Here is a 12,251-nt window from a genome sequence, read left to right on the forward strand (position 1 = left end):
GGGGGGAGCGGGTTCTTTTGAAGTCTGGAAACCCGGAAGAACCCGAATTTGAGCAGTTTCCCACCCATAGGCAACCTGATTAACAGGCCTGTTGGGCAGGGAATCCTACAGCACAAGGCTGCAGCCAAGGAGAGCAGGTAGGTCTAGTGGAGAGATCGGGAGTATCGATCGCACGGGAGTGTTCCCAATCGTGGGGTGGTGGGTGCTGATGGTGGTCGTGAGGGGGGTTGTGGGAGCAGATGGTGGTTGGGGCGGGGCGAGGGGGGGGGAGGTGGGAGAAGATAGTGGCCGGGAGGGGGGGGGGGGGTGGAGGTTCCGATGGTGGGGGGGGAGCAAACCGATCACGGGGAGGGGTTTACTGGGCAGCTTGCTGGGCCTGGAGGAAACATTCCTGCTCCTCCTGGCCTACAAGCAGTGCTGTAAAGACACTTACCTCATGGATTCAGCCCTTCTCGCCTCCTTCCCAGGTTTCCCAAGGCCTGGGAAATTCGATCACCATGAGTTAAAAATAGAATGACTGTTAAAATTAAGGCACGCAGCCTCATTTAAATACCCAACCTGCCTCTGTTAAAACCGGGTGTGTGCAGGTTCAAGGTTGGTTGGATTCCTGTTTCAGATGTTTTGAATTTTAACCTCTGACCCAACTCAACCTACCAATTTTCAGGGGTTAAGATTCAGGCCTTATTGTTCACAAGTGTCACGTATCAGAAAGTGTGTTGATTTTATGTGATATGACAGAAATTCATAATTCGGTTTGTCATTTTCTAGTCTTTTGTGACTCAGTGTCCATTCTCATGAAACGGCATACACTGGGACTCATGCACAATGCTGTTAATTTAAGTGCATGTACATGGAGACAATACAAACCAAAGTAGACGTACATGTCTATTTTCATCTTGAAGCCACACTTGTTATCTTGTTTGCCATGAAACCATTAGTTTAAGATCTTTTGCATTTGCATTTGATATTTTAATTAGTTTGAAATATTTTTATACCTAGTTGACAACATAGGGGAAGGCAGCAGCAATCAATTAATTCCATTTATTTGAGGCCTACTGAAAAGTTCCTAGGCTAGTTTAGTTTGAGATTCAAATTCAACATGTTCAAATTGCAATAACTCCCTCACTACCTCACTACCTCTACAATTGTTATGTATGTACATAATGTCTGCCCACCAACAGGGGGCACTACCGTCGGAGGTCCTAGGGTCATAGGTACACTCGTGCTGGTATATAACTTAAACTTCACCTTTGTATCTTCTGGAAGCCATTAAAGACTGACCAGGTTACACTTAGTCACTGGCTCACAGTACAGAGTTCACTGTATCATTTCATGCACTACAACAAAAATGATTTTTTGAGTGAGATTCAGGGTTAAGATGCTGAAAATGAAGGGACTGAGCTAAATCTGAAAAAAAATATATAATGTGTTTGTGTCAGGAACCAGTCAAGATATACATTGGCATTATCTGCAATAACTCTCTCCAAGTCAAGAAAATGTCAGGAACACTCAGTCCATTACATTATCTCATACAGCACTCTTCATTGAGAATCATCCTCAGCTGTGGAGCCTGATGCCAAAATAAGCCTTACAATCAGAACTATGATTCCAAGTTTCGATCCGCGCAGTCCCGACCTGGACACCCGTTTTTCGCGCCACAAAGTGCGCCTAAAAAAACCCTCCAGATTCTCCATCTCCCTGCATGTCTTCTGGCCCTCGGCGCAGCGCAGCACGAGCTGTAGGGGGCGGAGCTAGGTCCCTGCGCTGAAAACAGTGCCGGGACCTCTGCACATGCGTGCTACAGTGGGCGCGCAAGTGCAGTAGCTCCAGGCGCCCGAAACTGTGTGGGAGGGGCCCAAAGCACGCAACCCCTAGCCCTGGCCGAATGGCCTCACTGGGGCTGCGTGAATAAGGCTCCTCCCACGGCCAGCTTCTGCTTCCTCCCGACCCGACTCGACTCCTGCTTCCCGCCCCCGCCTCCGGACCCGACTCCCGCTTTCCCCCCCTGGACCGGACCCGACTCCCACTCCCCCCCCCCACCGCCTCCGGACCCGACCCGACTCCCACTTTCCCCCCCGCCCCCGGACCCGACCTGCCTCCCTCTCCCTCCCCCCGACCCGACCCATCGCCACCTACCTGTAAATCTGGTGCTGGGGACGGGCTCTGTCCGAAGTCTCGGGCCCGGCCCGTTCAGCCTCCCTCCCCCTTCTCCTTTCCTCCTCCTCCCCCCCTTCTCCTTTCCTCCCCCTCCATCTCCTTTCCTCCCCCCCGCGCCCCCATCTCCCCCCCTCCTCCCCCCCCCATCTTATCTCTTTCCCCCCATCTCCTTTCACTCCCTCTCTCCCTCCCCTCGCTGTCAGAAACACAGACACTGACAGACAGAGAGTGAGAGACACACACAGACAGACAGAGAGATAGAGACACTGACAGAGACACACTGGGGGGGGGGGGCCATCCCAGCACGCTGTTGGAGGGCTCCCGGTGCTGCAGTCGGTAAGTAGAAAATGTTTTATTTATTGATTAAAAAAAATTATTTCTTATTAATTTTTTTTGATTGATTTATTGGTTGATTTATTGATGTATTTATCATTTATTATTGATGATGGCTCTTTATTTGTAAAACTGAAGTGTTTAATGTTTGTAAACTTCCCTTTAAACCCCCCCCCCCCCCCATTCCCTACGCCTGATTTGTAACCTACGCCTGATTTTCTAAAGTGTAGACAAGGTTTTTTCGAGCATACAAAAATCTTCACTTACTCCATTCTAAGTTAGTTTGGAGCAAGTTTTCACTGACGAAACTTTGAAAACAGGCGTAAGTGGCCGGACACGCCCCCTTTTGAAAAAAAAATTCTGTTCCCCAAAGTGAAACTGTTCTAACTGACTAGAACTGGAGCAAACTAAATGACGAGAATTCCGATTTCTAAGATACTCCGTTCTACACCAGTTGCTCCTAAAAATCAGGAGCAAATCATGTGGAAACTTGGGGCCTATACTTCACGAGAAAGGTTACTACCATTCCCGTATCGTTCTCTGGGTCCATCTATCTGTGCTGAACCATTCCTTTCTATTCCTTCATATTAGTTTGGTTTGTGGAAATATCTACATTACTGTAATGGTCAATCATCTACTGTAATTCGAGATATGAAAGCTCAGACTATTTTATCCTTTTCCATTGCTAAAAGTCTGCATACTTTCTAATTGATCAAAAACTGTGGAGATTCAACATATAATGTCTTTTTATATATCGTGCTTTATATATATTTTCTATATAGCGTCTTTCATGTCCTTGGGATATGCCAAAGTACCTCACTGAAATACACCACCTCCGACAGTGCAGCACTCCCTCAATACTGCACTAAAATGCCAATTTTGATTATGTCCTCAGGTCTCAGGAGTAGGACTTAAACCCACAAACTCCTGACTCAGAAGCAAGAGACAAGACTGACACCATAATACTAAATAATTATCCATTAAATTGCAAGAGGCAGAGTGGTTGTTAATGAGAAAAAAATAGGAAGTCATACTATAAGTGACTGTTCCTCCGCGACACCCTGGTGATCTCAATAACCCCTAACACCCCCTCCTCTTCCCAGGGCACCTTCCCGTGCAAGCACAGGAGATGCAAAACCTGCCCTTTTACCTCCTCCCTTCCCTCTGTCCAGGGACCAAAACATCCCTTCCAGGTGAAACAGTGATTTACTCGTACTTTTTCAATTTAGTATACTGTATCCGCTGCTCATAACGCAATTTCCTGTACATTAGGGAGACCAAACACAGATTGGGAGTCCGCTTTCTGGAACACCTCCATTCAGCACCTCACCTTTCGATTAGGCACTTTACAGCCTTCCGGATATTGAGTTCAGCAATTGCCCATTTTTTCGGACAGCAGCTGAAGGCAATGATTCTGCTATTCCCATTTGCACCTCCTCTAGATCCATCTTTTATTTCTTTATTTGTCCCATTACCATCGCCTTTTGCCTTGCACCTTCATCCCTTTGTCATTTAATCGCTCCTGCCTTCCGCCTATCACTGACCTTCCTTTTTGTTCTTTCCTGCCCTCTCACCTTTTCCTGCCGCTGTACTTGTTTAAAACCTGTTCCATCTCTAACTTTTTGCAGTTATGATGAAAACTCATCGACTTGAAACTCTGTTTCTCTCTCCACAGATGCTGTCTGACCTGCTGAGTAATTCCAGTATTTTGGATTTCCAGCATCTGTGTATTTTCGAATAACAATGTCACTTTGTCTGAAAACATTTGTCTACAAAAACAGGTCAGAGGTGATCATATACCATACATCTGGAGTGGTCACACTGGTCACCTACAGTGGGTCATCCCAGTTCAGTGCTTAGTGAAGCTCGGGTAACAGCAGCACACTGCTCAGTTTGAAGTCTGACATAACAATATCATTTCTCCCAATTTTCTCCTTTTGTCTCCTTTCCTTGCTTGAAGGTGCTGACTCTTGATAGTTTGAAATCATAGGAAGCAAGAGCTTTTTCAACCAACTAGCCATTCTTCATAAGTGAGCTTAGACAGAGTGTGTCAGCGGGTCCTCACAACCAAGTCTGATCCTATTCTCACCCGACAGCACATTTTCCAGCAAGACCACTGGAAAAGCAATTAGGAGCAGAAACAAGTGCCAACTGCTGTGTTTACCTATATTATAACGGTGACTACACTTCAAAAGTATTTCATTGACTATTGTCTTCCTATTGCTTTCTTCACCGTCCCAGAAGAAAATTCTCAGAAAATCACGAGTAGACATAAATCTCAGCCTCTCTTATTTCTTGTAAAATTTATGAAGGTCAGTACCCCTGCAGTTCAAACCCTGTCAAGTAGCTCACCTGCCTTTGAATCCCCTTGTAATTGCCTCTTCCTTGCTGCACTGCGTTCCCACTAGGGATGTACTGTGAAGCCTAACTCACATCTTTGGCTGTAGCGGTAGAAACTGGTAATTCTATTTATTTGGAATAAATTTCAGAACAAAGCATGTTTCCCCTCCTCTGTATGGTAACATCACAAGACAAAACCAAAGGGGGAAAAAGTGCACTCAACTGTGAATTCAGCTGGAAGAGTATAGGATTTCAGCATCCACGATTTCCTAATATGCTCATAAGCAGTATACTGGGAGTGTTAATAATCACATCAGATTTCAGGAGTGTTGAGCTTTGGGAATTTCACTTTAACCTTGGATGATAATTCATCGGGATTATAGTTGGGATGAAAGGAATTGGCTAAGATGGGTAACTAGGTGAACTAAGGCTATATTTCCTCAAGCTGAGGTTAAGTCTGATTGAAATGTTTAAAATAATGAAGGGAACTGACCGAGTAGTTAGGGAATTACTTCCATCCATTTGGAGAATCCAGAACAGGGGACAGAGAATTAGAACTAAGCCAGTTAAAAGTGAATTTATGATCTGGAAGGCACTGCCTGTAAGGGTAGTGGAAGCAAATTCAATAGTAACTTTCAAAAGGGAACTGGATAAATACTTGGAGAAGAAAATTGCAGGGCTATGGGGAAAGAGCAGGGCAGTAGGACTAATTGGATAGCTTTTCAAACGAGTCGGTACATGCATGATGGGCCGAATTGCCTCCTTCTGTGCTGTAATATTCTATGATTCTATGAATGCAGAAAAGATTTCTTCAAATAAAGGGTTGTAAAAATATGGGATGCTCAGTTTATGAGACAGGAAGTTCACTACAACAGGGTTTCCTTTAGTGCTCCTCTGTCACTTGCTTTATGAGCAAGAACCTCCAATCCATTCTCACTCTCCATGCAACAGCAAAATGGTCCAGAAAACCCCCGACCTGGTTAAACCATTTAACTGCTGCTCTGCACAATTATTATTTCTGATTCACCATTAGCCTGTCCACAGCGTGGGAAGAAGATTGCAACTAAAAACAGCAAAACTAGGATTAAGAGACAGATGGGAATTTTCTCCAAAAGCTTTGGTAAGTAACTCAGTTAAACCCTAAAAAGCACACCAACAGCAATCTGTAGCCTTTATCTTTTCAGGTTTAGCAGTGTCCTGCAGTAGGTTCCTGAGCCCTATGACCTTGATTTAATTATATTTGCTGGTTATCCTCTCACTTTGAATATGGGCAGTCTGGGGTCTGCAGCATGGTTGTGATGTGTAGCTGCTAAAATGGAGTGTGAAGGGGGAGAGGGAGAGGAGGGCCAGAGAGAGTGAGATGGGGAGGAGGGAGGGAATGGAAAGGGGGGAGAAGGAGGTGACGAGGAGAGGAAGGAAGGGGGTGAGGAGGAAGGAAGGGGGTGAGGAGGAAGGAAGGGGGTGAGGAGGAAGGAAGGGGGTGAGGAGGAAGGAAGGGGGTGAGGAGGAAGGAAGGGGGTGAGGAGGAAGGAAGGGGGTGAGGAGGAAGGAAGGGGGTGAGGAGGAAGGAAGGGGGTGAGGAGGAAGGAAGGGGGTGAGGAGGAAGGAAGGGGGTGAGGAGGAAGGAAGGGGGTGAGGAGGAAGGAAGGGGGTGAGGAGGAAGGAAGGGGGTGAGGAGGAAGGAAGGGGGTGAGGAGGAAGGAAGGGGGTGAGGAGGAAGGAAGGGGGTGAGGAGGAAGGAAGGGGGTGAGGAGGAAGGAAGGGGGTGAGGAGGAAGGAAGGGGGTGAGGAGGAAGGAAGGGGGTGAGGAGGAAGGAAGGGGGTGAGGAGGAAGGAAGGGGGTGAGGAGGAAGGAAGGGGGTGAGGAGGAAGGAAGGGGGTGAGGAGGAAGGAAGGGGGTGAGGAGGAAGGAAGGGGGTGAGGAGGAAGGAAGGGGGTGAGGAGGAAGGAAGGGGGTGAGGAGGAAGGAAGGGGGTGAGGAGGAAGGAAGGGGGTGAGGAGGAAGGAAGGGGGTGAGGAGGAAGGAAGGGGGTGAGGAGGAAGGAAGGGGGTGAGGAGGAAGGAAGGGGTGAGGAGGAAGGAAGGGGGTGAGGAGGAAGGAAGGGGGTGAGGAGGAAGGAAGGGGGTGAGGAGGAAGGAAGGGGGTGAGGAGGAAGGAAGGGGGTGAGGAGGAAGGAAGGGGGTGAGGAGGAAGGAAGGGGGTGAGGAGGAAGGAAGGGGGTGAGGAGGAAGGAAGGGGGTGAGGAGGAAGGAAGGGGGTGAGGAGGAAGGAAGGGGGTGAGGAGGAAGGAAGGGGGTGAGGAGGAAGGAAGGGGGTGAGGAGGAAGGAAGGGGGTGAGGAGGAAGGAAGGGGGTGAGGAGGAAGGAAGGGGGTGAGGAGGAAGGAAGGGGGTGAGGAGGAAGGAAGGGGGTGAGGAGGAAGGAAGGGGGTGAGGAGGAAGGAAGGGGGTGAGGAGGAAGGAAGGGGGTGAGGAGGAAGGAAGGGGGTGAGGAGAAAGGAAGGGGGTGAGGAGAAGGAAGGGGGTGAGGAGGAAGGAAGGGGGTGAGGAGGAAGGAAGGGGGTGAGGAGGAAGGAAGGGGGTGAGGAGGAAGGAAGGGGGTGAGGAGGAAGGAAGGGGGTGAGGAGGAAGCATATATCTGGGTTTGGGAATACTAGAAGCAGAGCTTCGGTCATTGCAGCACTAGGAGTGGTATTTGGGGGTCTGGCAGTAATGGGAGAGAGGGTCATGAAAGTGCTGGTGGGCTGGTCTTGCAGACTGGAAGCACTGCAAAGGTTTGTAAGTTTTGGAAAGCAGGGTCTGCGGATCTGGGAATGCTGTAAGGAGTTGTGCGGCACCATTGGCAGTGTTGTGGCAGCTCAGTTGTCTAGTACATTTTTTCTTATTTATTCACGGGCGTTACTGATAAGGCCAGTATTTATTGTGCATCCCTAGTTACCCTAGTTTCATACAATTGCGTGGCTTGCTAGGTCATTTCAGAGGACAGTTAAGAGCCAACCACTGTTATGGAGGTGAGGGGATGCAAAAGAATGGAAGCTTGCCCAGTGAGGGCACACATCAGCAATGTGGATGGGCACGGTGCAAAATTGCTAACATGATTGGAAAATCATGAACTTGCATATCCAAATTTTCAGTTTGTGTTTCTGTGGTGGAAACTTGAAAAATGATTCCTCTGCAGTAGGAATTCCAAATGAAGGTAGTGAATGAGAAATGATTTAATATACCGGAACACTACATTAGGATCAAGCATGTTATTATCCAGTATGAGCTGTTTACTTATATAACAATGGCTGGTTAAAAGTTAACATGATAGTGAAAAATGGAAAAATTCTTACTTACCACCACAATGTACCGAGGTCTGTACTGAATTGTACCAAAAAGGCCAAGTATAACTACAATGATGTGCAAGAAATTTGCTAGGATGGGAGCCCACTGATATCCCAGGAAATCAAAGATCTGTCTCTCTAAAGCAGCAAGCTTAAAAGGAAAAGAGAGAAAAAAACATGAGTCAAACCATCAACCACCACTGTTTATAGAAAGATAAGAAAGAACTTACATTCATATTATGCTGTATCACATCGCTCAAAAGTATCCCAATGTGCTTTGCACACAACAAAGTACTGTGACTGTTGTCATGTACTGTATTGTTCAGAGACAATTTTAAGAGTTTGAACTCTGGATGGAAAGCCTCACCTACTGCGATTTTACACAATTTTACATCCATTCGTCAAATTGGCCCTTTGATGTTCGATGACACAGACTGTTTGCAACCGCATTTATTCCACATGAAACAATTCCAGAGTTATCGTGCCACTATTGTGTTGCTCTGAAGTGGAAACTATCGAAGTGCACCCTTTGTGTTGCCATTTTAACCACAGCACAAATAAGACCAATAAAAAGCTGCTCTGATCTCTGTTTGACAATTGCAAGCATTTTCAAAAAGTAAAACAAAATCAGAATCCTATGCATAGTGACACAGGAGGAGTCCATTCACCATTGGCTATATTTTTACTAGGGAATGTAGAAACGCAAGCAAAAAGAAAACATCTCGTTCTCTGTAGGTATGATTCTATGTATCCACACTCCTGGAGAGAGGCCTCACTTGCCGGAAACTCATTGGATAATCAGATGTGCACAGCCCATAGTTTTTGGACCATATGGGCAGCGAGCACTGGAATTTCTGAGATGCACTCCCAGTCGATAAGGCTCTCACTTTATGGGCCCAAGTTTCCACAAGAAAAAAAACGGGCGCCCCTCCGAGCTGGGCGCCCGTTTTTCGCGCCACAAAGTGCGCCTAAAAAAGTCCTCGGTATTCTCCACCTACTTGCAGGTCCTCTGGCCCTCGGCGCAGCCAGCATGAGCTGTAGGGGGCGGAGCCAGGTTCCTGCGCTGAAAACAGTGCCGGGACCTCTGCACATGCGCGCTACAGTGGGCACGTAAGTGCAGTAGCTCCAGGTGCTGAACTGTGTGGGAGGGGCCCGAAGCACGCAGCCCCTAGCCCTGGCCCAATGGCCTCACTGGGGATGCGTGAATAAGGCTCCTCCCACGGCCAGCTCCTGCTCCCCCCCCGCCGAACAGACCCGACACACGCTCCCCGCCACCCCCCTGCCTCCGGACCAGACCCGACACCCGCTCCCCCCCCCCCCTGCCTCCGGACTAGACCGGACACCCGCGCTCCTGTTCCCACTCCCCGCCCCCCGACTGGACCCAACCCGACCCGCACTCCCGCCCCGACCCCCCCCCCCCCCCCCACTGGACCCGACCCGACTCCCGCTCCCCTTCTCTCTCTCTCTCTCTCTCTCTCTCTCCCCTTCCTTCCTTCCCCCCCCCCCCAACCCGAACCGAACCTCCCCAACCCGACCCAACCCAACGCCACCTACCTGTAAATCTGGTGCTGGGGACGGGCCCTGCCTGAAGTCTCGGGCCGGCCCGTTCAGCCTTCGGTCCCGAAAGGCCTGCCTGAAGCACTTTCACACAGGTAGGAAGATGGTTTATTTAATCTTTTCTTTGCTTATAAATGTTTATTCAGGTTGGATTTATTTGTATAATATTTGTATAATTATAAATAAGGATTTATTATAGAATTTAATGAGTTCCCTTCTCCCCCACCCCCCCCATCCCCCACCACCACCACCACCACCTCGTTCTGGACGCCTAATTTGTAACCTGCGCCTGATTTTTTTAATGTGTAGAACAGGTTTTTTCAGTTCTACAAAAATCTTCACTTGCTCCATTCTACTTTAGTTTGGAGTACGTTTTCACTGTGGAAACTTTCAAATCAGGCGTCAGTGGCCGGACACGCCCCCTTTTGAAGAAAAAATTCTGTTCCAAAGTAGAACTGTTCTACCTGACTAGAACTGCAGAAAAAAAAATGTGGAGAATTGCGATTTCTAAGATAGTCCGTTCTCCACCAGTTGCTCCTAAAAATCAGGCGCAAATCATGTGGAAACTTGGGCCCTATGAGTGTAGAATTGAGAGTTATCCAATTTGTATTCTCTCTGGACACACTAGTCTCGAAAACCTCTCCATCAGCTCTCCTACTGTGAGTTTAGTATGTCCACGGATATGTTGAATTGAACAGTCGGAGAATGTTGGTGCTTGATACTTAGTTCAAATCAGTGCAATAGACACAGCTTGTGCCTCGGTTTCCACCCTGAGTCTCCACATGTGCCTAAACACTTCAGTACTTAAGATCTCTTTTTGCTTTCAATCAATTTTAACAGTTGGGCTCTGCATTAAACTGACACTAATGCAATATATCGCTTAAACACTTTTATAGCATCTATCTATAACGCCATACAAAACTTATTTTGTATTTACTGATGCACTGTAGTTCACTTGATGGCTTAACATTTTACAAACATAAAATCCATTGTATGAAATAGCACATCATAACAGTTCCATTGTCCAATATTTACAGCCATATCCGCACCACATGACTGGCTTAATTTTAGTATCCAAACAACCCACTGTGGACTTGTCGCTGGTGATGTCGGTAAATAAGAACACTGAACTTCTGGAGAACTCTAACAATGCCAATCAAGAAATTCATACCAATGCAAGTCACAGGACTAGATCCACCAAGCCAAAGAAAGTAATGGACAACAGTGGGCTTGCCATAGCAAAATATCTTGTATAAGCTGACAAAAATGTCATAATGACTTCAGTGTGAGATCAATCACAGCAGAATTCAAACCTGCTACCAGCAAATCATCTATTTGAGATTTTGAATCTTTAAAGGAGTCTGAATAGACTAGAAAGTTAATTCACCAAATTGTACTCCCAGAGGAAAGCCATGCTTGAAGCAAGTAAGAAGCAGACGTAGGGCTATCTCACTGCCATACCAAACCTGCGGCCTGCTCCCTTCAAACATGGCTCTCTGTTAGCAGTGAGGGATTGGTGAATTTGAATGTTGAAATTACTATTGGTGATAGTACCAACTGAAAAGATTATATAATATTCCTTTGACCACTATTTTAGGGAAGCTGTTAACCCATTTAAAATAAGCAGGTTAATCCCTGCATTAAAACAACAGAGAAAGAAACTTCGCAGTGCTACTACCACCAACAGTCATTTCTAGGCTTAGAAGCACTTATCTAATTAAAACTGTATTGTGCTGATATTTTTAAACAGTGTGAAAAATAAACATTGAATGTATTTTGCCATATTGTAATTTCAAATAACAACTACCTCTTGATGTACTGAGGACATTGAATTTAGTCATGAGGAATGTACTGTTGACGTACCTTAGCACTGGCGACAGCACCTGCTAATCTTTATTTAATGCTTCTTGTTATCTACATGCCAGTGGCAGGTGCCAGTGCCTATTGGGCACGTCCCAGAGAAGTGGGAAAGTGGTGCTGGCATCATTAGCCAGCAGTACTTTAAAAAAAAAAAAATTTTTAAACACAGCTGCCCCATCAACCCACTTGATAAGTGGGCTGATAGGAATACTCGCGCTGGCAGTTTTAGGGGAATCCAGGCCTGGGCCCCAGTTGCAACACCTAGTTTCCCCCCTTCAACATCACGAGAGCAGATCGAGGTTCTGCCCCAACTAGGCCCCAATGGAAGCCTGCCTCCCAGCCTGGAACCCAATTTATCCATTTCCCATTCAATATCTATGAGGTTACACTGCTTATCCATTTCCCATTCAATATCTATGAGGTTACACTGCACTCCCAGCTGGCTCATTCCAGAAGCACACTGCTGGCCATGTAGAAATTCAGATGTTTAAAAGGTTATTAAGAATTAGAGTTATTTAAAATGAACACAAGTAGTTTAAAATACTGTGCAGTTTGGTATTCTGGTGAACATACAATAGGTGCTTCTCTGTGAAAAGCCATCCAATAGTCTAATCCTAAGACTACTGTTAGCAATAATAGCGGATGCAGGGTTAACATGTTCATCTGAGAGTTCGCAGTC

At 46.8% G+C, this 12,251-nt stretch overlaps 1 protein-coding gene across 1 annotated transcript in view; it reads right to left on the reverse strand.

The window, feature by feature from the left end:
- The window catches only part of LOC139277049 (sodium/potassium-transporting ATPase subunit beta-1-interacting protein 3-like), a 209,394-nt gene that overhangs the window by 114,060 nt on the left and 83,083 nt on the right, over positions 1–12,251 (reverse strand). Inside the window, exon 2 of the mRNA XM_070895061.1 lies at positions 8,169–8,306. Coding sequence (XP_070751162.1) covers positions 8,169–8,306 — 138 coding nt within the window. The remainder of the gene's footprint in view (positions 1–8,168; positions 8,307–12,251) is intronic.

This window comes from Pristiophorus japonicus, chromosome 12, assembly GCF_044704955.1.
Source record: "Pristiophorus japonicus isolate sPriJap1 chromosome 12, sPriJap1.hap1, whole genome shotgun sequence".
Lineage (NCBI taxonomy): Eukaryota > Metazoa > Chordata > Chondrichthyes > Pristiophoridae > Pristiophorus > Pristiophorus japonicus.